The sequence below is a fragment of the Myodes glareolus genome, chromosome 1, assembly GCF_982192425.1.
Source record: "Myodes glareolus chromosome 1, mMyoGla1.1, whole genome shotgun sequence".
Taxonomy (NCBI): domain Eukaryota; kingdom Metazoa; phylum Chordata; class Mammalia; order Rodentia; family Cricetidae; genus Myodes; species Myodes glareolus.
In genome coordinates this window covers 141,579,850-141,604,978 of record NC_142026.1, presented here as the reverse complement: position 1 = coordinate 141,604,978, position 25,129 = coordinate 141,579,850, and the positions used below count along the sequence as shown (strand labels likewise).

Below are 25,129 nucleotides of genomic sequence, written 5' to 3'. Positions count from 1 at the left end.
TTTTGAGATTACAAATATCATTTCTGGGGTCCAGAGGGGCCATCAGTGAACCAGGAAGACAGAGAGTACTAGGAGGGGGAGAGAGGGTGCTGCAAGGCCCAGCAGATCTCCACACAGACAAGGCCTGTCAGCGGAGGACACTAGCATACCCCATGTCTTCTTCACAGGACAATGAGTTCCAGGTTTTCTGGGCTTAGTTTTCATTCTCTTAAATGGAGTTAATTACATTGTCTTGGGGGTATTCGAAGTCCTGAGCAATTAAGGATGGCAAAGGGCTTTGAAAATACATAAGCTTTCTGTAAAGGTGGTACTTGATATTTATAACGGCAAGTCTATGCTCATCGGCTCCATGAAGTGTAACTGCTGGCGGCAGGACTTAGTTTTTATGGCTGGCTTTTTTTGAACTTAGCCTATTTCATTTCCAATTAATTAATTGATGTGTCAAGGGGACTTCCTGTATCTATCCAGGGTCTCATTTGGAGAACTTAAGATATAATCAAAGATTTATCTTAAACATTCTTAGTTAATTCATGTGGACACGCTACAGTCCAGACAACACAGCTCACAGGGAAACTGGCTTGTGGCTCTCTAAAGCTCAGACTCAGGAGGTAGCAGGGTGATTTGGTTTCATTAAAATTACTTAGTAGGGCTATAAAGCAAACCACAGACACTCCCTTTTACCCAACGTAAAGAATTTTCTTTGTCAGCCCCTAACAGCCAATCCCCAACGGGCCCCATGCCTTGGCAGCAGAGTTGGCAGATTGACTGAGATGTCAAGGTGTGAATTCGGGCTGCAGCTGGGGAGGGCGAGTGGTTAGAAGCCAGTTTCCACTCCTTCCCTGCCAGGCTCAATCCAGTTCCTTCAGACAAAGGGCTCCCCTCCCCCATCCGCAGGATGGTGATTGGTGGTTGGTTAATGGTGACCTTGGTACCTCCCTCATTCTCCTGTCTTCCCCAAGGGATTAATTCACACAATACAATCCCAATCCTTCTCCGAGGAGATGGGAAAGGTTATAGACTGTGATTGTTTCCTATCTTTCGTCAATACAGAATTGATGATTAGAAGGTGAGCGTGATGCTCCACAGTCCCAGTGACCAGAGGGCAGCGGTCAGCCTCTCTCCTGTCACCTGAGATCTACCTCACTGCATGCAGCCAGAGGAAAAGGAAAGAATTCATTTCCCTGGAGTCACGAGAGTTCACAGAAGATGTCTTCTCTCACAGCTTAATGAAGAGTGCCACCCTGTGTCTGATCAGGGAAGCACAGCCCAGAACTAGACCTAGAAGGTGCTGTAATGGAATCCAGCATCACTGTGCTCTAAGGGTGCTGCTGGCTTCTCCTTAAGATGGGGTCTTCCCCAGATCCTTCAAGAAGCAAAGCTAGAAGGAGGTCTCACCAGTACCCTAGTTAGAAACAGCCTGCAGTGAGACTGCTTGCTTATGCTGATGATCCTATTTGGATCCACTCCCATGCCAGGGTTCAGATCTACAGGTAAGGGGCATTTCTTGCAGAACCAAGTTACTCTCAGCTGGGACTCCAGGTGAGGACTTGAAATTGGTTACTGTTTTCCCACCACCTCATTTATGTAAGGCTGTGGATATCTGGAATTTCTGACTCATACTGTACAGACACACTCATCACATACCACATATACGCAGCCTAATATGACAGAATCCAAATCACTTCCCATCATCATCCTTGAGGAACAAGGAAAGGCTGTGTCTGTAGATGTCGGGACAAAGCAAAGCATCTCCAGCACTGCTTCCCTTTCCCTGGTGTCCGTCAAATGATGTATACAATGGCAATGGCAGCATCAGCACTAACAGACGAAGACACCTTGCCACAAGTTAAGGAGCTTGCCCACGTGCCTGGTAACATACAGAGGAAGGATCCTCATCTGAGCATATCTACTTCCCCAGGCTGGGTCTGAACTGCCAACCTAACTTCTGACCTCTGTGCTTCTACTTCCACTTCTAGGGTCGCTCTCGGGATGACTGCTATCTTCTAGAGACAGAGATCCACACATAGGACAGTTGAGGATCACTTGACCCCAGATCTAACCAGGCCTTTGGCAGGGCACCGTCTGCTCTTGACTCAGCATACCTCCATGGGCTCTCTTCCTGACATTTCCCACCAGTCTCCACAGCATGGCCCCCAGCTCTGGTTCCTCTTGTTCTCAGAACACCAACCTATAATTTAGCAGCTCATTTCTTCTAGTACTGCTTCTAGTCAACCAAGAGAGAGGGTCTGGAGTGGTGTCCACCCAGACAGGCCCATCCTGCTGGGAGTTAGGAGGGGCAGTGCCTAGGACTACAAGCTGAAAAACATTCATTCATCCCCCCCCCCATTATTATCTTTTAGAACCTAAATCTGTATGTGCATCTCCTACTGTTTGCCCTGTTCTTTGTAGAGTAGAGCTGAGAACTGAGCAGCCCTGAATGGACAGGGCAGGGTGGGCTTCACTGGCAGGTACACTTGGCTTGGGCCAGATAGGAGCACCTTCAACCAACATTTGTTCTGATACTTGAATTTGTTTCCTTTCTCTTCTGATAACATGTAGGAGAAAGCGAGTCTCCAAACTTCTATCACCTGCCACCCCCGCCCCCCGTCTCCTTACGTACACACACACACACACACACACACACACACACACACACACACACGGTCTCCTTACGTAGACCAGGCTGGTCGCAATCTTTTGATCCTCATGCCTCTAGCTTCCAAGTACTAGAATTACAGGCATGTATCACCACACCTAAGAGATCTTTCTTGAGAAAAATGAAAGCCAACATGGAGCTCATGGTAAAATTTTTTTTAAAAAAAAATATTTAATTAACAAAGTGGGTTGAGAAGCAAGAACTATCAGCATTTGGAGAGGGTCCATGGAAAAAAGATATTTATAAGGTTCGGGTATCAAACTGTTTTTTAGTTAACTTCAAAAGGTAGAGATGGCACATAGTAAAGAAATCTGACCTTGACCTTTTGGAATGACTATCAATTTCCACACTACAGTAATAGAACACACAAAGCACCTCCTGCTGCTCTACAACAAATGATGACACAGAAGAGCAGATGGATCCTTGACGTGATGGGCTGAGAATGGCTTGTGCACAAATTACAGACCTCTGATGCGACGCAGGGCACGTCTTCATGTATATGGATTACATTTCCTTGACATGCTGCAATAAAGGACACACGATCATGTGCCCCTGATGTGACACACAAGGACAAGTCATTATGCATAAGAACAAGATGTTCTTGTAGAGATGTAGAATACATCTTCACGTCTGCGGATCATGTGTCCTTCACGGGACTCACTGAAGATACGGCACTATGTAGGGTACTGTTCCTTTAAATAAGGTGTTAAATCCAGGGAGCAATCAAATCTCAATTGATGAACAGTATCTTGGTATTTTTACTCTTTCATCCAGAAGATGACTGGTATGTATGTTGGGGGGTGGGGTTAAAAGTATAAAGGAACAAGAGGAATGGGCGGCTGGCACAAAGTACCCCCAAAGTCTTCTCCATGGCTCACTTAAGCGTCACAGGAAATCTTTCTTTGGCTGGTTGCAGGACATATCCAGTAAGGTCTGGAAGGTGGGTCCAAGAAGCCATGACACATGCAGGCAATGCAGCCACTACCAATCGAAGTGGAAGATTATCTTCCCAGATGCTGAAATAACCAAGTGGCATTTCAAGGAACTCTTGGGATTCAATGACAATGACCTCTTCTCCTCCAACTTTTCAGAGCCTCCTACACTCAGCCTTCACATGTAGAAATGTATTCACTGCTAAACGCTCACTGGGGACCTGGGATCCATCACCCAGCTCTGTGACCTCCATCTTCACAGGTTACTAGTGCTTATTACTCACCCATACAATGAACACAGATGAACACGATCCTGCTCCCAGGGATAACTGTAACTAGCCCACACATCAAACTGAGCCTATCCCACCCCAGTTTGTATGGTTAGACATACAAGAACAGCTTCTAAAATGAACACGTGATTAACAAGATATGTGAAGCCATGTGCGTCTGGGCAACCAGGGGCAAACCAGTGTCCACACCCTCCAGTGTGTGCCACGAGGACATGAAAACCCAAACCTGTTGTAGGCATTAAGACTAGCTTAGGGGTCACAATGACACCAAATCAGAAAGCTTCAGAGAAAGGACAGCTTGAGCCCTGAGGGGGAATTAAGGGGACAGAGGTAGACAGGGAAAGCACACACAGCCTCTCTGGGATGGCGTCCTCTTGTTCCTAGAAGACACTGCAAAGAGACACCAGGCAGAGGCCAGACTCTACACAGAACCAATAAGGGAAAGGTGAGGACCTGGGGGTCCCCTCACAACCCTTCCTTCAGTAAAGCTTTGCTTTCCCTCTCTCCAGGACTTGGTCTTCTTTCTTTCTAGATGTTCAATTATTTCTTCACCCCATGGAATGACTCCGTTATCCCCTAGAATACCAGCATCCCTGGTCCATGATCAGAACGACCACAGAATCCCTCCCTCCTTTGGATGCTACCCAACCCAATTGCTGTTGAATCTACTTGAGTTTTCTCTCATGACCAAAAGGAGCCTGACTTCTGTTTTCTTTGTCAACTTGTGTCAACTTGATTTGTGGAGTTTTTGGCTAAATGCATTAACATTTGTTTCTTCTCACTGAAAGTCCAAATTCTCAACAGAACTGCATGTGTAAGACTGATGGCTTCATTCCATTTGTTCTTCTCTTGGTTAGTATAGGCTGCTAGGTTCTCGGTGTACTGCAGAATCAATTTTAAGAACCTGTTGGAAAGACAGTGCGGAATTTTAGTTTCTTTGTCTGTGCTGCTATAAAACATAGCAGCATGCATGTCTTCTCTTGGAAATAGTCCTTAAAAATTACTTAAGGATTCAAGAAAAAATGCATGCAAAATGAAAATAGGAGAAACTGTTCTAGAGAAAGCAAAAATGTGAAGGCCAATGCTGTCAGCTGGGAGAGCTACGAGCCCCGACACTTCTCACACTCTCAGACCTTGACACGATGTTTCCCAGATATGGGACAGAATTCCAAAGACTCCAGGGTCACCAGGTTCAGACTGAGACATGACAGACACACAGCAAGAGAAAGAAGGTCCTGCCCACAAGTCTCTCTGAAGAGAAACACCGTTACTGTGCCACCATTGAAAACAGTTTCCTTAAAGATATACTAACTGATTAGGATAAACATCATTTTTACATTTTCAGACTCCCCTCAGTTTCCCGAGTAGTGGAGACTTTCCCATAATTATTTATATAATTTTTATAAATATGTCAAATGAATGGTACAACAAAACCCACGGAGCCTTGGTCTAGGGAGTGGCTCTTCTCTCCTAGGGGACTCCTGGTGATGTCACTGGGAAAGTGCTATTAGCATGGGGCCAGATGCCGTGGATGACACCCAGCACCACACAGCACACAGAGATGTTACAGATCAGACGCCAGTGGTGTTAAGGCTGAGTACCCAGTGTCATCGCCAGCCTTGTACACTGAGCAAAGCTATCTGCACCTGCCTCAGCTCTGTTCACCTACACGTCCTGGCTTCTGCTGTCCAGGTTACAGTCTATCATTGCAGGGACCACAGTGGCAGGAGCCTGAGGCAGCTGCCTGCTGAGTACTCAGCTAGCCCCCTCTCTCCTCTTCAACAGTCCAGGGTTCAAAACCAGGGAACGGTGCCATCTACAATGGGCTACAATGGGCTGTGCTCTTCTACATCAATTAACAATCAAGACAATTCCTACAAACATGCCCACAGACCAACCTGATCTAAAAAGTTCTTCAGCTGAAACTTGCAACTCCAGGTTGGATCACGTTGGCAATTGAAACTAACCAGTGCAGGCCAGAAAGATGGCCCAACAGGCACGGCACTCACCAAGCAAGTCTGCTGGCCTGAGTTCAATCAGGAATTCACGTAAGGTGGAAGGGGAGACCTTACCACACAAAGTCCTTTTCTGACTTTCACAATTCCCCCCAGAGTAATTGAAAAAAACACTTTTTAGGAGTAACTAAAAAGCTAGACATGGTGGCTGGTATATGCCCTTAACACCAACACCCACAAAGCAGTGGCAGGCTGATCTCTGTGAGTTTAAGGCTAGCCTGGACTACATAGTAAGTTCTAGTCCAGTCAAGATTACATAATGAGACCCTGTCTAAAGCGCGCGCGCGCGCACACACACACACACACACACACACACACACACCACATACCACTCCCCACATAAACCCTCTATACCACACACACACATAAACACACCAACCAAACATCCCCCTACCCCCACAAACATCACTGTAATCCATAATACGTAAGGATTCCTACCCCTTGCCAAGTACAACATAAAGCCAGCTAAGATATGAAGAACTGTGGGCATGGATAGAGGCTACATCACAACAGTTACAGACAACTAACCACAGGAAACCATCTGAACAGCTCTGTCTAAGGAGTCCCGTGAGCTCTGGAACCTCTGCATGTGCCGTGGGCTACATAAAGGTTTTCTCTGGTTTCAGATTCCCTAGATCTGGATGCTGCGGAAAGGTAGACTCCTTAAGTTCGACACCGTTAGCCATACACAGCTGAAGTGACTGTGAGTCACCTGGATGTGCCGGGGTCTGCCTTAGGGCTCTGACTTCAGGTCACATTTCAGGGTCCTCCTCCAAGACCAGCCCTACAGTCTTAATTCAGCTGGCATGTGGGCACCAAACTGTAGACTGGGGAGCTCCGAGAGGATTCCCAGGTAAACTGGCTTCAGTCTTGTGAAATGTGGCTCAAATGTCCGTAGACCTAGCATCACAGTGTATAGAGAGGACTAGCAGGAGCAACTGTGGGGTTAGAAACATCACCAAGAACAGCCAAGAGGAGTCAACATTTCTCAGAGTCACCCAAGCACTGTCTCCTTTCTTCTGAGCAGGCCACCTTACCTGAGATACTGCTGACGCTCCGGAGCGCTTTTACCAAGGACAGCATGGACACTGACCAACTCCAGTGCAAGGAGCAACAAAATCAGGTAAAGCCCAGGAGACAGAAGTCCAACACTGAGAAGGAGGAAAGCAGAGGCAGGAGCTGACAGTCCTCTCTCCATTTTCATAAGGAAACAGCACGTCACCTAATCAACACCTTTGTTAATTAAAAAATTTATATATTTTGATCATGCTTTTCCCCCTTTTCCATTCCTCCCAGATCCTCCTCATCGTCCAACACACCCAACTTTGTGTTTGTAAGTGTGCCCTTTCTTTCAACACACACACACACACACACATACATACACACGACACAATACATACACAAAACAAAATGAAAATAGAAACAAACAACAACCACAACAAAAACAGACAAAATGAGAAAGGAAAAAAGACAGCAACAAAACAAAAAGCATGTAGTTTGTTTTGCTAACACCTTTAAAAGGTATCCCTAAACCCAAATATCTGGGAAGGTCTGCCCTGCTCTGCCGTGTCCTGCCCTGACCTGTCCTGCCCCTCCTTGCTTTTCACATTCAGGTCATAAAGTGCTTCCACTCCCTGGCACCAGCAACTTCTCTGAGTCTGGCTCAATCTCAGCTGCCTCCAAGAGCACTTACAGTGCAGCCTCAGGGACTGCGCTAGGTCCCATGCTCTGTGTCCACTAGCACCAAAAGGAAAAAGTGTGTTCTAACTTCGCCAGATTCCAATAAATTCCTATGAAAGCCCGACCTTATTTTGCACATGAGACCAGCAGAAATAATTAAAATCAGGGCACTCTATTTTAGCACTTCTGTATAAACTACCTGAGTGCACACTGAGAAACTTCTGGAGGGCCAGTGCCTTCCAGAATAAGCAAGTGCTCTGCTAGGCCTATGAAACACCACATCATTTAACCCAAAGTTCTAGAAATGTGTCCCAAACAACTATTTCTTAAGGAAATGTGAAGAACTATAGTGCTGGCCAATCCAGGAGAACATGCTCTCGGGCTTAAATCCAGACAGTCGTTTTGGGTGGTGGGATCCACTCCCACAGGCAAAATTTAAAATTTCTATAAAACATATACACTCTAATTACTCTCTGGCAGCTTGAGTAGACGGGAGCTGAGGAGGGGACGGCCTACCTGTTAAGCATGCGCAGATAGTTCTGACGCTGCCTCGAGCGCAGCCTACGCTCCACCCACTGCCTGTGTCTCAGCTGCAAAGAGGCAGTGACCTGGTCAGACACACGCTGGCACTGGGAGCTGATACCTCGGAGCAGAACCACAACTTCCAGGACGAGTCTGGGGCAGAACAGGGTAGGAATGCGTGTGCTGCAGAGCTCCTTGAGCAGCTGGGGCCGCCTGCAAGGGAGAGCGTAGCAATCAGGGGACGCACAACACCAGGGGATGCCACTGCCATCTCTTTTCCTGAATCTGAATTGGTCTGGGGTCTGCTGGTACAAGCGACAGGTGGGTGAAAGGCAGCTGCAGTGGACAGGCGACCTCACTACACATGGTGACTTCACTAGACACGTGGCGCTTGCACCGAGATCGCCTAGCCTCACTTGACGACCTCTTCTGGGACACAATACCAAACTGCTGAAGTTCAGAGTGGAAACAGTAAGTCTCCTCTGCTACCATAAACTACCAGTATGGTTCTTCGGCACTCACCTCTCGGGGGGAAGCCCATCTGAGCCATCTACAGCACAGGTACTCCCAGGCACATGGCGGCAGAGCTCACACAGAATCTTGCTAATTAAAGTGTTGCAGGCATGTGCTTCAGAATTATCTTCTAATCTGGAGAACACACAGTATTTAAAGGTATATGCCAATGATTAAAACTCCCACATTATTGATAATATAAAATGTTTAATGCACGGTGGACTGATCTAAAATTTAGTTTCTCCAACACAAAATGAAAACAGGCATCATGAGAGGATAACGTGAGTGTCATGGGGATGGAGAGCAGGGCACTGCGCAGACAGTTCCAGTGCAAATGTCTGCAGCCCTCCTCCTCCTCCTCAGGTCCAAAGGGTTCTAACAGCCCCATATAAGAAGGAAGATGAGCACTCTGAGCACTTCCGCCTACCCAGTCCAGATGACACGCACCTGGCTGCTTCCTGTCGAGGCTCTTCTGGGAAAGGCAGCACATCCCACATCCTAAGGCTTTCCCCACAGCTCAGGACCTGGGTAGAAATAGTTGACTGTTCTGTCTAAGGTTTTACAATATCATAGAAAGTGGGTTTTCAACTGTCATGGATATTTAATCACTTCCTAGAAAATATTTGCAAAACTGTTGCAGATTGCATATTTGAAAAGCATATGGTGAGCTCAAGTATTTCACATGCTCATTTGATGGACTGTTACAAACACTGCCGGTCCTTGCTGTTGGGGTGATGGTGAGCATGCTCACAAATATGACACCCTTGGTTGAGAGGGACCTGCCCCTCCTATGAACTGTGACTAGCTTTGGCAATCTGTGAGTGGGACCAACCGCACAGAGGAGGGAGGCATGTCAACACTGTCAACACTTGTCAGCACCCAGGTGTAGACACACAACAGATCCTCCAGCAGGTCCTGCCCCAGGATAATAGGAGCAAATTAAGTGGCAGCTGTGTGGGCAACACTGAACATAAGCGATTTTCTGTATCAGCAATAACCAGAGCAATGAACTTATACAGCACAGGATACGGGTAACAGATGAGGGTCCAAAATAGCCAGGGTGCTACCTGGGGCCATAGCAGAGGACAGCAAAGGGCACAGCTTAGGGACTCAGCAATCTACCATCCGGAAGCTTCCCTTCCTTCCAGAACTTTCTCTCTTGTCCTCCCTGTCTCTTTAAAATGTTTGTCCCTGTAGATAAGTTCTGAAACTTCTACCTCTATAATGGTATCTTGGAAAGAGTCATGAGGGACACCCTCCATGTTCCTGCCTGGCCACAGGACAGAGACTAGTGGGCTGGCATACCCTTCTCACCCACACTGCTTAGCTATTTTCTCCTGACTCAAATGCCCCACCTGGAGGAAGCTTCTGAAGACTTGGGAAACTATGAAACTTATAAGATTCAAAAGCCCGACTCCATGGTTATAAAAGCACATGACAACCGCTGGGAAGAGAACACTCATGGCTTCTCTGACCACAAGCTCTATAGAGAACCCTAAGGTGTAGCCTTGTGAGTTGTCACCATTGCTGGGATGGATGTCACTAGGTGCAGCTGCCTGAGGCATCGAAGCTCCTGTAAGGAACTCCCCAAAATTCGCTGCTTTACTATGGCAGACCTGGGTGGAATGGTTTGTCTGATCTGTTGGCTGAGGCCCTATCTGGAGAGAACAGATGTTTGCTCACATCTCCCCAGGGAAAATCTCGCATGGATGTGTTTGTCATAAGACAGCACTGGTCAGTCTTGGTCTCTGACACTGCCTCTCTAGGTCTTCCCTACGCTCACATACCAGTGCACACAGCCCTGTGAAGGTGCAAGAGCCATTCTGAGTGTGACATTCATGGGCTTTCTTGTCCTATCTCCTGTCTGAGGGCTGGGAGATGCTCAGTGGTTAACAGCAAGTACTACTCCTGCAGAAGACATGAGTTCAAGTCCCAACACCTGCTCTCTGGCTTACACCTGCCTGTAACTCCAGTTCTAGTGGATCAGAGACCTCTGGCCTCCAAGGGCACCTGTGTTCGTGTGTGTGTGTGTGTGTGTTTGTGTGTGTGTGTAGGTATGTATGTATGTATACTGCAGTCCCCTACATAAAATCTTAAAAAAAAATGTATAAAGCATTTGAAATAACCCCCAATTCAAACTACCTGGTGGAAATGCTTGAAAGTTTGTTTTTTAAAATTATAAATTAACAGAAAGTTGTCTCATATGGTAGAAGAAAAAATGACATTCCTCACTTAATAAAGCTTCTCTCTCTGGGCAAGAGGCTGCATGCTAAACACTCCACCAGTCATCCTTGAGACCAAAACCACCTTTAACTCTGAGACATAGAACTTGAGCTGCAAGCTCAGAAGACTGAGCAGATGAAGCCCTGGGCCCTTCTGATGTCTCTGAAGGAAGAGCAGTGTCACAGGGTCCCGACTCCCAAACACTGCATGTGGCATACCTGCTTTTGAAGCTGGAAGGCTGGGTGGCAGCGGGATCTGTAGCCTTCGGCTAGACTAACCAGCATCTGTACTCCTGCTTCCTCCTAGTTTGGAAACATTGCTTTTAGTCATTGTATAGAACGATGTTATTTATGGTGTCTTCTGAATCACAGTCACTTAAGGGTCCCAATCTTTCACGATTGTGAAATAACCCTACTCATCTAAAGCATGGTAAAACTCTTCACTAAGTAGGATGGACCTGGCAGTCACCAGCTGACTGAAATGGAGCTAACTGGTCACTGTAATCTACAAAGATCACATCCACCCTGTCCAGATTATGGCAAAACAACAAATACACAAGGAGAAAAGGATCCCAAAACAAAAGGGAAATTTTCAAGGACTGAAAATCAATACAACTAGAAGAGAATTACATGACCATAAACAGTTACTTGCTGAACATATAAATATTTAAAAAACAAAGATAAAATATTATAATATATTCCAACAGCTGTTACAAATGTCTAACTGCAAACCCAGGCCAGCCACTGCACACTACAAAAGGATAAAGTCAGGGAGCCGAAAGCTGGCAGAAGTCAGGGCACAAACTGCCATTTTCTCAACAGTATAGAGCAAATGTCTGAAATGACCACAAGTTCAAAGTCTGGGGACACGGTCAACTTCTCATTATCTGATAACCGCTGGCCAGAGCCACAGCCACGTCGTGGGCAGCAGCCTCGCGGCTGTGGTCCCAGCTGGGCAGACTTGTGAAGGCTGGGGATGAGGGCTGGAATAAGCACTGGGGGACAGAGGATGCCTTCAGGCAGGACAGAGCAACCCTTCTGCTCTAGGGTATGAAATCACAGACAGCAAGGAGCTGGTGCTGTGTTGGGAAAGGGAAGAAGAAAGGCTGTCAGAGCAAGCACCCTCCAGGAAGTGAAGGGGATTCGGCCAAGTGGTGCTAATGGAATAACACTGAGTAATAGATTCAAGACGTATTTTAAGACAGAAAACTGAGTATAGAATGTGAAGGGGAGGGGGGCCTGGAGGTCTGTGAGCCTCAGAAGCCACCTCTGGAGATGTGCTACTTAGATGGGAGGGTGGGGTCCACACTCTTCATAGGCCTGAGGGTCTTATACAACCCAGGCTGGTCTGAAACTCCATGGAGCAGAGGAGGACCTTTGGATCCTCTGCCTTTACCTTCTGAGCCAGGGCTGGGATTACCGGTGTGGGCCACCATAGCTGGCTTATGCAGTGCTAGGGAGCAATCCCAGGTCTTCACGTATGCTAGGCAAGCACTCTGCCAATTGAACAACATCCTCAGTTTCCGAGCAGTGCTCAGGATAGCAAAAGATGCCAGTTCCCCTATGTGGTTCCTCTAGATTATTCTTTTGAGTTTGTTTTCTGTGTCTGTGTTTACTTTAAGGACATAGATCACATGGAATATAAACCATGAGAGTAGACAAGACAGTTCTGAGGAGACAGAAACGGGAGCTGTCCTTAGTGTCCGGAAAGCACTAAACTTTGACATGAAGATTCAGCAGAGGCTGGAGCCTGATGCACACTGAAGAAAGATGTCAATTTTCCACATGGCATTCAGAGAAGTTGCTAGCAATATCAACAAGAAAACACTGAAAACTAGGTTCTTTACTTCACTCCCAAGAGGAACTAAGTTCTACTTGGAGCAAAAGATAAAAAAAAAAAAAAAACACTAGGAAAAGGCCGGGTGGTAGCGGCGCAAACCTTTAACCCCAGCACTTGGGAGGCAGAGGCAGATGGATCTCTGTGAGTTTGAGGTCTGTCTGATCTACAAGAGCTAATTCTAGAACAGGCTCCAAAGCCACAGAGAAACCCTGTCTTGAAAAAAAACAAAACCAAACTAAAACAAAAAACAAAAATAAAAACCTAGGAAAATAATGATTATGTTTATAATTTTTGGAATGCAAAGAAGCTTTCAAGAATGACATCAAAGGCAGAAGCCAAAGGAAAAGGAACCCAGAGCTAAAAAAAAAAAACAAAACAAAACAAAAAAAAAACAAAACGTAACGGGTGGTACATCACTAAGAACAGGAGCAAGGTTAATAAAGCGGAAAGAAAGGTGAGCAAAGACAATGTAGGAATGGCAGTGTCGGTGAGGAGAAGACCAGGCCTTATTGTTATTAGCCAAAGGGTTTTGCTTTTGCAAACTTCCTAAATATGAACACAGGCCTTCAGCCCACTGTAACAGGGAGTTCCATCAGTCAAAGGCACAGTTCACATATCAACGGAGATGGTTTAGATACATGATGGTCTACTGATGCAACAGAAGGACAGACGCTAACAGAGAACAGGCACAGCAAAGATCCAAACTACACTAGTAAAAACACTGTTTAAAGGACAAAGCTTTCTTCCTGTGAGCCCATCTGCAGACACCACGGAGAGACAGAGAAGCAAGGACTTCAACAAAGGGGGTTCCTGATGGCTTGGACTTTATTATTTAAATATGCTTCCCTGTGTAGCTTTGGAACCTGTCCTGGAACTCACTCTGTTGACCTGGCTGGCCTCGAACTCACAGAGTTTCACCTGTCTCTGCCCCACAAGTGCTTGGATTAAAGGCATGGGCCATCACTGCACAGCTTGCTTGGACTGCTAAGCAATTTAAAAAATAAGTGTCATATACATATATATAATATATATATATATTATATATATATACTGAAAACAAAAATATCACCTACAATATTATAACTGAAATTATTCACTTTAACAAAATAATTCATTTCAGAAATGCAAATAACCTGTTCCATCAATTTGACATATACTTGTAGGGGTTTCCTGCATTTGGCTAATCGTGTTTATAACCTGTTCTTTGGCTTTTAACACCAACACTGCTATTAAGAGCAAAGGCAAAGATGTGTTTAAGAGAGGACAAATTATTTCAGATTCACAACTCTGATTTTCATACATGTATGTTGTTAATTTATAGTTATTCTGATGGAGTAAGACTGTAATTTAAATTAAAATGAAAAATGATGAGTAGATAATCATATTTAAAAAATAAGACATGTTCTTCCATTGCTAGAGGTGGTAGATCCTGCCAGCCCCCCCGCCCCTACCCCCGTGGTACCTTCAGCTCTGACAGCGTGTCTTCCTCAGTGAACCTGAGCAGAAGCACCAGGGAGAACGTGAGCAGCTGGCTCGCTGCTTCTCTTGGAAATTCACGTAAGTTGATCTCCCCATGGCTTAAACGGTCCCGGATACGAGGACCCTCCTGATAGCTCAGGAAATCCCACAAGAATTCCTTTTAGAAAATTAACAGAGAGGCATTCTGTTAGTGTTGTGAGCAAAGGGAAGAGCAAAAGGCAGGGTTCCAAGCAGTCCCTGGCTTGTTTACAAACTAATGGGAAATATGAGTCTCAAAGAGGGCATTCACCCTGTCCTGCAGCTGGAAATGGGGTGGGAAGCGCTTGCTCTGTGCAGCCTGCCTACAGGAGCCGAGGACCAACCACTGAGGCCTGGAAGGAGCTGCAGCCTAAGGCATGCCTATCTTTGCTGCTCTTACCCTCCTCTCTGGAAGGGAAATAAACATCCCGAAAGAAGTCTTAAGTCATTGCTCTTGCTGGAATGAGCAGAACCAAACAGGTGTCTGTTAGTCCAGTCCTTTCTCCCTGCACTTACCCGTGGACCACTCTTGCATCTTACATCAGCAAACATAGCTGCTTGCTCCTCTTAACAGCAGCTGCCCAAAACCTCTCTCTGCCAGACTACAGAGAAGAGGTCAGAAAACCACTGATGTGGGCAGGCTGCCAACAGAGGACAAGTCCCGGGGACTCAAGACAGATATATATGTATCACCCTGCTGTCTGAGGGTAGGAAGGGATGCCAAAATCACATAAGGAATGGGAAGCAGAATCCAGATCTTCTCTCAGTGTGGCAGAATAAACAAAAAGTAATTACTATAGTCTAGAGCAGTTACTGTAGCATCCTCATAAAATATTAAATGCTGATTGAAAAGGGGGTCAAAACATTAATTCTGTTTCATCCAACACTTAAGAGACACCAGGTCATCAGGCATTCAAAGGGCATGGCAGTGACCTGAATAAACAAGCCCAGTGCCTCTATGCAGGCACTCCTGACGACTATCTGTGACAGCACAGCTGCAGGCCAGCTGCCGAGCACACCACAAACACGCTCACTCTGCTCGAGATGCCAGCCGATAAACACAAAGACCTAAGACTGGAGATACCCGGTACTTTACCATGGCAGGCTCTCCCAGGAAATGAGGAAGCTGGTTGATGCTACCATCATTCAAGTGTTTTGCCAGTATCTAAACACCAAAAATAGATTAATCAATAAGCTGTTAAACTGACATACACACAAGCATACAACAACCCCGATTCATGTACCTGCACATACATGGACACTGATCTGTACACATTCAGTCAGAATATTTGATTTCTAAAGTTGTTACACTGGTTAAGGACAACTGTTCTCAACAGTGGTTGCAGCCAACGGTGTCAATCTGTTTGCATTTTCCCACTTTGTGTTTTGTACAACTACAGAAATGAGATTAATAATACCGGGCCTCAAATTTAACCTGAAAGCTTTATTTATTTGAAACAAGTTCGATATATTGCAAGTTGCCTTCAAATCCTGCCTCTACATCACCAGTGATGGAATTCAGGTGCATGCCACCGTGCTGGGTATATTCAGTGCTGGAGAATAAACCCAGGCTTCAAGTGCGGGTCAAGCACTCAATCAACTGAAATATGGCCCTGGAGCTGTATTCAAATCTAGCGAAAGCTTCTCCTTCTTGCTTATCAACATTTTCCTGTCAGCATGTGACTTAATCTTTGTGGGTTTTAAATCACAGTATTAAATTATTTTAAGTTTACTTATTTTATGTGCATAAGTATTTGCCTGCATGTATGTATGCGCACCACGTACAGCCTATGCATGACTGTGAGTCACCACATAAGTTCTTGGAATCCAACCCAGGTCCTCTGCAAGAACAGCAAGTGCTCCTAACCACTGAACCACCTCTCCAGCCCTAATCATTGTGTTTTAATTTGTATTTAAAAGAGTATGATTATTTTCCAAGGTTTTTTGCAAATTTGACTACTTACTTCATCAAATGTGGTATATAGAATTGTTGACTGTAGAAAGGGGAAAATATAAAAGAGAAATAATTAAAACAGTAATATCATTCAAAGAAAAACAATTCTGGCTCTCAGAAGGTGCTGCTTTCATAACATGAAGTTTAAAGGGCATTATCTTACATAATCACAATTAAAATAATTGTGTGCTTTAACAGCAAATAAGATGTGACTGTGTGTGTGTGTGTGTGTGTGTGTGTGTGTGTGTGTGTTGTAAGGGATTGATCCCAGGGTTCTGTATCTATTAGGCTGATGTGGGATTCCCTTCTGTATGCTGTGAATGTTTATTGCCATTAGTTAATAAAGAAGCTGTTTTTGGCCAATGGCTTAATAGTGTAAAGCCAGATGGAAAAATCTGAACAGAGATGAAGAGAGAGAGTAGGCGTAGTCAGGGAGACACTATGTAGCTACTGAAGGGGACAGATGCTCCCAGAACCTTACTGGTAAACCATGAGCCTCATGGCAATACATAAAATATAGGAATGAGTTAATTTAAGATGTAATATTTAGCTAGGAATATGCTAGAGTCATTGGCCAAACAGTGTTTCAATTAATATAGTTTCTGTGTGATTATTTTGGGTCTGGGCGGCCGGGAACAAGCAGCCTCTGTCTACATTAGGCAAGTGCTTAGCCAACTTAGATACATCTCTAGCCTTTAAAACTTCCAAATAGCCACAGAAAATTATCAATATAGTCCCCACAGTCCAGTAGGTAGCAGAAGCACATGTACCTCGGCCGTGAGGAGTCTAGCAGGACATTTGTTAACTGCAGCAAAAACTCTCCTGAGTCCAGCTTCTAGCTGTGACAGCAACAGCGTGGTGCAGTCAGCAAACCTGTGGAATCCAAGGAAATCAGCAAATGCTGCAACAACTGCACTGCAGCCTAGATGGCCAACGTGGCACTGAAGTGAGGTAGGGCAGTGGCACTGAAGTGAGGTAGAGCGTGGCAGCCTGGACAGCCAACGTGGCACTGAAGTGAGATAGAGCGTGGCAGCCTGGACAGCCAACGTGGCACTGAAGTGAGGTAGAGCGTGGCAGCCTGGACAGCCAGCGTGGCACTGAAGTGAGGTAGAGCGTGGCAGCCTGGACAGCCAACTTGGCACTGAAGTGAGATAGAGCGTGGCAGCCTGGACAGCCAACATGGCACTGAAGTGAGGTTGAGCGCAGCAGCCTAGATGGCCAACGTGGCACTGAGAGTGAGGTAGAGCACAGCAGTCTAGACCGCCAACGTGGCACCAAGAGTGAGGTAGAGCACGGCAGCCTAGTCAGCCATTTTTGGTGTTTTAATGCTTGAGGAAATGTTTTTAGTAGTTTCAGTAGAACAAAATGTCATCCAAGATCTGTATACGCTGCCTGTCACCTCTGAAGATGGCCAGAACAACAAAGCTCTGGAGGGCAGCTGAAGTGCAAAGTGAATCCAAGAATGAGGTTACTGCGGACCAGTAAGGACCAACTGACTGGTTCTCTGGTCTCTGCTTCCCTGAAAACATGCTGTTCCTGGCTGTCACACAGGGTTGGCCTTTGAGGGAACCCAATGGGCAAGCGCATACCTGTAATGCTAGATTCAGGTTAAACTTACAGCAAGGAATCAGAAAATAAACTAAGAAGTTTATTCTTAAAAAATAAAGTCATATGGCCAGCAAGTGGTGGTGCACCCTTTAATCCCAGCACTTGGGAGGCAGAGGCAGGCGGATGTCAATGAGTTAGAGGACAGTGTGGTCTACAAAGTGGGTTCCAGGACAGGCAGGACTGTTACAGAGAAACCCTGTCCAGAAAAACCAAAAAACTTCTATCAATTGTACACAAGAGGATGACAGGGAACACTTGAAACAGTTACAGCCTGTCTATGTTATCAAAGAAAAATACTCTGTACTGAGCCTGACCTGCATCAGTCTCTCCTCTACTCAGTCAGGACAGTGGATGACTTTCAGATAGCAGAGGGCACAGAGCAGACCCGGCAGCTAAGCACCACCACCACACCACCCTTGTTACCTGTGCACCTTGAACTTGGCCACTGCCATTTCCCAATATGGTAACATGGCTTTTAAGATGAAGGCGGAGTTCATCATGGTGTTCTCTACTGCTGAGAGCACCTCATAGGTAACACCTGTGGAAGAGCAAGCATCCTTATAAATACAATCACAGCAGCCAACTGAAAGAAGTCAGGAGCACCTATGGATGGATGGACTGACCTGGGGCAGTGCACCCCTAAAGAGGAAGAGCGCCTGACCTACAGTCACAGAGGGGTGGCCTCAGGAAGCCTGCCAAGATGAAAGATGGGCAAAGGAACTTTAGAGACTTGGGCAGCACCTGAGAGGACCCTCAGGGTACCTTCGTTCATTACACTGACGAGGGGGAGGGGGGATGCGTTCTCGGGGTACAGGCAACCCTTGCTAGGCTGGCCCAGCTGATAAAATGGCTAGGAGCCCAGATGCAGACAGGGTGAGAGGATTGAAAACCAACACGGACGGCCCCAAGTTGTCTGAACGGTAGCACATCTGAGGAAGAGGTCAACTCTATCTGTGACTCTCAGGGTCCCCAACAGCTCCCAGAACAGCTAGAGCGGGGAAGCTTAAAAGGTCTTCAAGTTACTCACAAAGCCAACGTGGCAATGGTAGGAAGGACTTCACAGGAACCTAAGTCTGTCACTACTCACAAAATGTAAAAATACCTCCATGAAGACGTAAGGGGGCAGTGTGAAACACAGTGTGGAACACAGAACTTGCCAGGAAAAACAGCTACGTCCTCTAGGTTTGTAAGAGTAACAAAAGGTCGATGGGCCAATGTGACTTTTGTTTGGTGAAGGTAGCTCTTCAGTAACTGACCCAGTCCTGCTGTCAACAACAACATAGCTGAACAGTACCTAGGAATGACCAGAAACCAGATGAACTTAGTCTACACACAAAGCACTTTTCTTAGGGAAAAATGATAAAATTATGCAGGAAGGAAAACTGAGATGGGTCAGCAGGTGAAGGAGGCGACAGCCCAGCTATAGACCTCAGGCTAATCCCTGGACCACATCTGGAAGGGAAGACCCACTCCCCACAATTGTCCTTTGACTTTCACACAAATGCTGTGCTATATGTGTACATGAACAAATGAAAATAAAAAATAAAAGAGTTAAGAAAGAAACCCATCCAATTCTAGAACTCTCCACAGATGGAGCTAAGCGGTGCAATAGCAAGGAAGACCACTGAACTCTCAGGACGCCTGGGCTCCTGCCTATCCAGGCTTCTGGGTGTGTTCTTCTCGGGGTACGAGGCACCGACACTCACTATCAGCACTCTAGGCACTCCGCTGTGACATGTGCAACCCGAACATTCCTGTCTCAAATTCTCCCACCTTTCAGTTAACCCTCTCCTCTTAGGAATTCAAGATACAGCACATTCTGAAGCAGATTAAGGAGGAAAGTTACTTAGCCAATAACTTTGTAACATGAGGGCCTGCTCATTGGGGTTTCTGTTCTGCCCAGTTCTCCACAGCCGGCAAGCCCCAAAGAAAATCACACAGAGTCTACATTAGGTTATAAACTGATTGGCCCATTAGCTCAGTCTTCTTATTAGCTCTTGTAGCTTATATTAACCCATTATTCTCATCTATGTTAGCCACGTGGCTCAGTACCTTTTCCACAGGGGCAGGTTACATCTTGCTTCTCTGTGGTCTGGGCAGGAATGGGAGGAATGGGCTTCCTCCCTAGTATTCTCCTGTTCTCATTGCCCTGCCTCTACTTCCTGTCTGGTTAACCCGCCTATATTTCCTGCCTGGCCAATCAGCGTTTATTCAAAATAAACAAATTGACAGAATACAGACAATTATCTCGCACCACAACTTACTTTGGAGGGATGTCTTGAGGAGCAGCAAAGCCATGCCACAGGATGTTTCTCAGGTTAAGTCCACAGGGAGACCCGATGAAGACTTTCAGTACGTCCATCTAATCCATTAAGATAGCATGTTACTGACTAGCAGAGTAAATAAACTCAATCCTACAGTGTTTGCTGCTCCCTTAGAACTAAGAGAGCCAACAGCTTCTGCCAGTATAACATGGTAACAATGAAACTAACACCAAAACTTTATACAGTTTCATTGGTGTGTGCCAGGATGTAGAGGTCAGAGACAACTTGTGGGAGCTGATTCTCTCCTTCTACCACAAGGGTAGCAGGGATTGAAGATAGTCATCAGCCCTGCTGGTAGGTACCTTTAGCCAATAAGAGATTTTACTGTCTTGAAGCCAACATTTACTAAGTATTTAGCACATGCTAGACACAGTTTTGAATGATCCATCAACTCGTTTATCCCCAGAACCACCTTTTAGGAATGCACTATCATCTCTCACTGTGCAGAGAAAGAGACATAGCAAGGAAGGGGAGCCAAGGTTCCACCAGCAGACTGTACTAGGATGAGGAACTGGCCCAGGACGCACGGCTTCCACACTGGACATCAGAGGTGCCCAGAATCTGAACACAACAGAAAACAATGGATACAAACTCCATAGCAGGTGGTGTGGGCCTAAGTGGTAATAAGGATGAGGACAGCAGTCACAGCTAGGACAACATCCAAGTCCTCCACGAACTCATGAAAGAGGAAACAAGAGCAGTCTTGGTTTGTGCTGGACTGCTGCCGAGCAGAGGAGACAGGTGCTGTCTGGACCTCTGAAGCAGAACCAGCAGGTGGGAAGCTCAGAGGGGTTCAACCCATCAGTGTTCAATAGCCATATCTTTGGAGTCTCTGATCCCGTCCCCCATTTTATAAAGCAAATACCATCTGTCAGCAGCTACAAGAAATCATCTAGAGGCTAAAAGTGGCCATTCAGAGGAAATGCCTAACGGCAGGCAGGCAGGCAGACACAGATGTGTTTAATGACTCAGTATAACAACAAGAGGCCACACTCCAGCCCCATTTCAGGCTCTTGACCAGAAAACTATCTTCAGGTTGGCAAGGGAGATGATCCAGTGAGCATTGGGAGGGCTCACTGGAGACGGTGTCTCGGTGTCTCAGCCCTAAATAGGGAGTCTGGTGGAGTTCCAGTCCAACTAAGATGGCTGTTCTATTCTTCTGCCTCACTAAGCTGCCTACACAGCACCATTTAGTCTGAAGTTTCTTGATTACAGTCCCTCTAGAACATTCTGAGAAGTATAACGGCCTCTGTAATTTCTTACCAAGCTCTATTTTTTTTTTTTTGCCACTATAAGTCTGGAAAACTGCAAAACGTATAAATTCCTACCTGCCAAAACACAGGTATTTCAGGACACAAATGCCATACTCTCATTCTAAAGTGCTAACCATAGTCTGCAGCGACTTAGTATGAGCATTGTGAATACTTCACTGAATACAGTGATATGCTCTGTCTCTCTGGCTGGACCTATGTGGTTATCCCAATGTCACTGCATCTGGGGAGAGAGATCCTGGAATACGTGCAGGCGGGCAGTTCCAGAGGGAAGGAAGAAGACACTTAAATCTATGAGACAGTTAGCACTTTCCCAGAGTAGTGTAGTTTTAGAGGATCAAAAGCACAGCTCATGCCAGCTCCTCTCTGCTTTATATGCTGTGCATACACTTACCGCAGCATGCCCAAAGACTTGTGCAAGCTCTGCAGATGCAAGGAGATCTCTCAGAAGGAAGGGGCACTCCTTTCCAATCAGTAAAAACACCTAAAGTTCAAACAGAAAGCATATAAAAACTACATTACAATGAGGCAGTATTTTAAAATAGAGCATCATTTATGATGTATAGTACAAATGAGCAAAGAAAAGCGCTTAGACATATTTCCTTCTGTGTGTGTGTGTTGGTTTCACACACCAGAGGAGGACATCGGGTGTCTTACTCGGTCACTCTCCATCTTATTCTCTTGACAGAGGGTCTTTTACTGAAACTAGAGCTAGAACAGAGGCCAGAAAGCCCCAGTGACCCTCCGTCCACTCTCTCCCCACCCCCAGTGTGGGGTCACAGGAGCTGTAGAAGCAACGATACACAGCTTTTCATTTTTTAAACATGGGTACTATAATGTAAATCCAGGTACCCATGCTTACGCAGAAAGTACTTGGATCTATTGAAACTTCTCCCAGCTCACAGGTACTAGGATTTCTTAATTATATGAAAAGAAAATCATTGTATTTTACGGGAAAAAAATAATAAAAATCAAGAAATCTGAAGGTTTTGTGTTCATCCAGGCAATCTGGCAAACAACAGGGATCCTCACACTCACATCACCTAAGGCGCGCTCCAGACAGGAAGTCAGTTTCATCACACTGAGGGAGACAGCAGCAGAGTTCAGGCTTTCCAAGGCATCAAATATTTCAAGAAACAACTATTCAGAGTAAACACACATCAGAGCTCAGATTGAATGAAAAATCATTCTCAAAAAAAATTATTTTTGAGTTACTACTATTACTGAATTCAAGCCTCAATATTTCAACTGCTACATTTAAATGTTTGGTATAAGCAAATAGTTTCTACTGAAATATTATAATAAAATTATTAAATACATAAAGAGTTCTTTGAAAGTTCTTTCTTTAAATGTTTATTCAAATCACAAATCTGGCATAATAGTGAAACCAAATACTTTGACCTGCTCCTTATTTCCTGTAACAATTTAGTTTGGCTCCTCTAAGGCAGCTCACCTTACCAGACTGTTCTAGAATCAGATATTACAGGTACTGCTTTATTATACTGTCAAATGAAACACAGGAAAAGAAAAAAGCAAACCACACAATACTTGCATTAGTGACTATATATTTTACAACTTACTATGAAGAAACCAAGCACCTACTCTGATCTAACCTTGGCATCGTCTCCCTGGGAGTTCTGTCCTGATGCTAAAGTGGATTTTATTTTCTACTGCTGTGGTGGTGTGAATGGGAGTGACCCCCAGAGACTCATGTGTTTGAATTCTAGGCCCACAGGGAGTGTCACTATTAGGTGTGGCCTTGTTGGAGTCGGTGTGGCTTGTTGGAGGAGGTCTGTCACTAGGTGGTGGGCTTTGAGGAAGCTCAAGCCAGGTCACTTTCTGTTGCCTGTGGATCAAGATGTAGAACTCTTAGCTGCTGCTCCAGTAACTGTCTGCCTCTGTGCTGCCCTGCTTCCCACCATGATGATAATGGACTAAACCTAGGAGATTGTAAGCCAGTACCAGTTAAATGCTTTCCTGAATAGGAGTTGTCATGGTTATGGTGTCTCTTCACAGCAATAGAAACCTAAGACAAATGCCTGCCTAGTTGAGTCCAAAAGTTGTTCAAAGTGGTATATTCCTCAACTCAGGCTTCAGATCCTATAGATAAACTACTTAGATTTCTCTTGCAGCTCTCAGGACCTCTTCAACACTGGAAGGCCAAATATTGGAAAAAGACACCCTTAACTTGGCAAGTAATGAGGATTTCCAAGTTGCAAAGTCTTTTATTTCTAGAGCTATGCAAATGTCAAACCTCTGGATAGGCTGTCCACTGGAACCATGGCGAATACTTAATTTCAAACTGTGCCCTGGTCAGAGACAGGGTGTGTAGATGAATGGCCTCACAGACAGGACCCAGCAGCCGCACACTTTCCCTGTAATCCAGACTCTGCCCTTATAGGAGGAGAAAATATGTTTTAGTTCCACAGCTGTATGCCACAGGATGAAAAAAAAAGGCTAAACCAAAGAAAAGCTTTAATTACAAAATGTTCCAAAATCAAGCAGCTTATAACTGGAAATACACTAAGTGTCCTTGTAGCTCGGTAGAAATTAATTGCAGAAGGCTTTACTACCAGTAAGGAATGTGCGGCTATAGTTTGTTACTCACAATCAACTAAAAATTATCGAATTCCAGAAACAATCCATAGTGTTAATTAGGTGCTGTTCTGAGGAACACAATGGAGGCGCTACCCTATTCTGTCTTGTCCTTTATCTAGGGTATCCATGCTGTATATTCACCTAGTGACTAGCGAATCCAGGCCCTGAGATGTATTCCAGCATCCCTGGCTGCCTCCTGCTCACACACAATTTTCTCAGCTAAGCATGACTTTTCTATATTTTCCAGTTTCCTTTTTCTCCTCTTACAACTACATTATTACATCCTCCAAGAAAAAGAACCAAGGAGGATTTTACAGGCCAAAACATTTTAAGTGTAATGGTACTAACTGACAGTACAAACCTGATTCTGCATAGCGCACACGGTCTGTAATTGCTTTCCAGAGTACTTCACCATTTTGAGTGACAATGCTACTGATATCACATTTTTCTCTGAGTTCAAAGCCAAGGTTACAAATCAAGTCGTGCACTAAAGGAGAAAGGTATGTGGTAATGGGATCTCCTGTTAAAATCTGAAATAAAAAACACAAAGGGCAGTCACTGTTACATCCAAGCCAAAGGAAAATCCTATCTTACGTACAGACAGAACTAAGGTAGGGAAGCTGCTAATATGCTTTCTGGATACCGTAATAGCTGCTGCATGTGTCTAACTGTGCTTAGACACGAAGTGTATTTTATGGGTCTGCTTTAAAGTGAATGTTGAAAGCCTTGAATCGTTTCTTTATCAGCCTTGCTGATGCCGGAGTTCAGAGGCTCGGCGGGTTTTTTGAACAATGCATTGTCATTCCCTCTGACACTCCTTTATGCCGCAGTGATCAAAACCAGCGGTTCTTCACAGAGAGTGGGAGAACAGAACATTTCTGTCCTTGGTATGGAACACAACTTCAGGCCGAGAAGCACCGAGTAGGTGCGTGGAATGATGGATCCCGACTTTTCTGTTTGCATCACGCTTCCTCCCGCTCATCAAACACTGTGTTCTGTACATTGGCTTTCCCTGCAGCTTATCATCCCGCTTCGGGCCTGCCCTAGGGCCACACCGACCCCACCCCGCAGGGAATACAGGACGGTGACCGAGTCTGGACTGGGCCGCATGGGAACCCCATGCAGGCGGCAGTCACCCTACCTCCATCGCTTCCGGCTTGGACGTGGCGCTCTCTAATGACGCACGTCTTTCCGCCGCGACTTCCGG

At 45.5% G+C, this 25,129-nt stretch overlaps 1 protein-coding gene across 8 annotated transcripts; it reads right to left on the bottom strand.

Moving 5' to 3' along the window:
• Positions 1–2,807: 2,807 nt before the first annotated feature.
• On the bottom strand, positions 2,808–25,123 carry Ermard (ER membrane associated RNA degradation). 8 transcript variants are annotated; one of them, XM_085687045.2, is made up of 18 exons: positions 25,064–25,123; positions 24,284–24,452; positions 23,579–23,713; positions 22,363–22,464; positions 21,719–21,808; positions 19,994–20,091; positions 18,887–19,023; positions 18,153–18,267; positions 16,892–16,994; positions 16,132–16,161; positions 15,264–15,332; positions 14,133–14,306; positions 11,050–11,133; positions 9,056–9,132; positions 8,618–8,743; positions 8,090–8,308; positions 6,931–7,044; positions 2,808–4,782 (listed from the first exon to the last, which is right to left on the bottom strand). In XM_085687045.2, the coding sequence occupies exons 2-18, from the start codon at positions 24,335–24,337 to the stop codon at positions 4,596–4,598; spliced, it is 1,914 nt and encodes a 637-aa protein (XP_085543171.1). In that variant the 5' UTR covers positions 24,338–24,452; positions 25,064–25,123; the 3' UTR covers positions 2,808–4,595. The 8 variants fall into 8 exon arrangements, with proteins under 8 accessions (XP_085543171.1, XP_048277474.1, XP_048277497.1 ...); XM_048421517.3 differs by having other exon boundaries at positions 23,579–23,718; positions 25,064–25,117; XM_048421540.3 differs by lacking the exon at positions 25,064–25,123 and adding an exon at positions 24,566–25,057.
• Between the last annotated feature and the right edge of the window lie 6 nt (positions 25,124–25,129).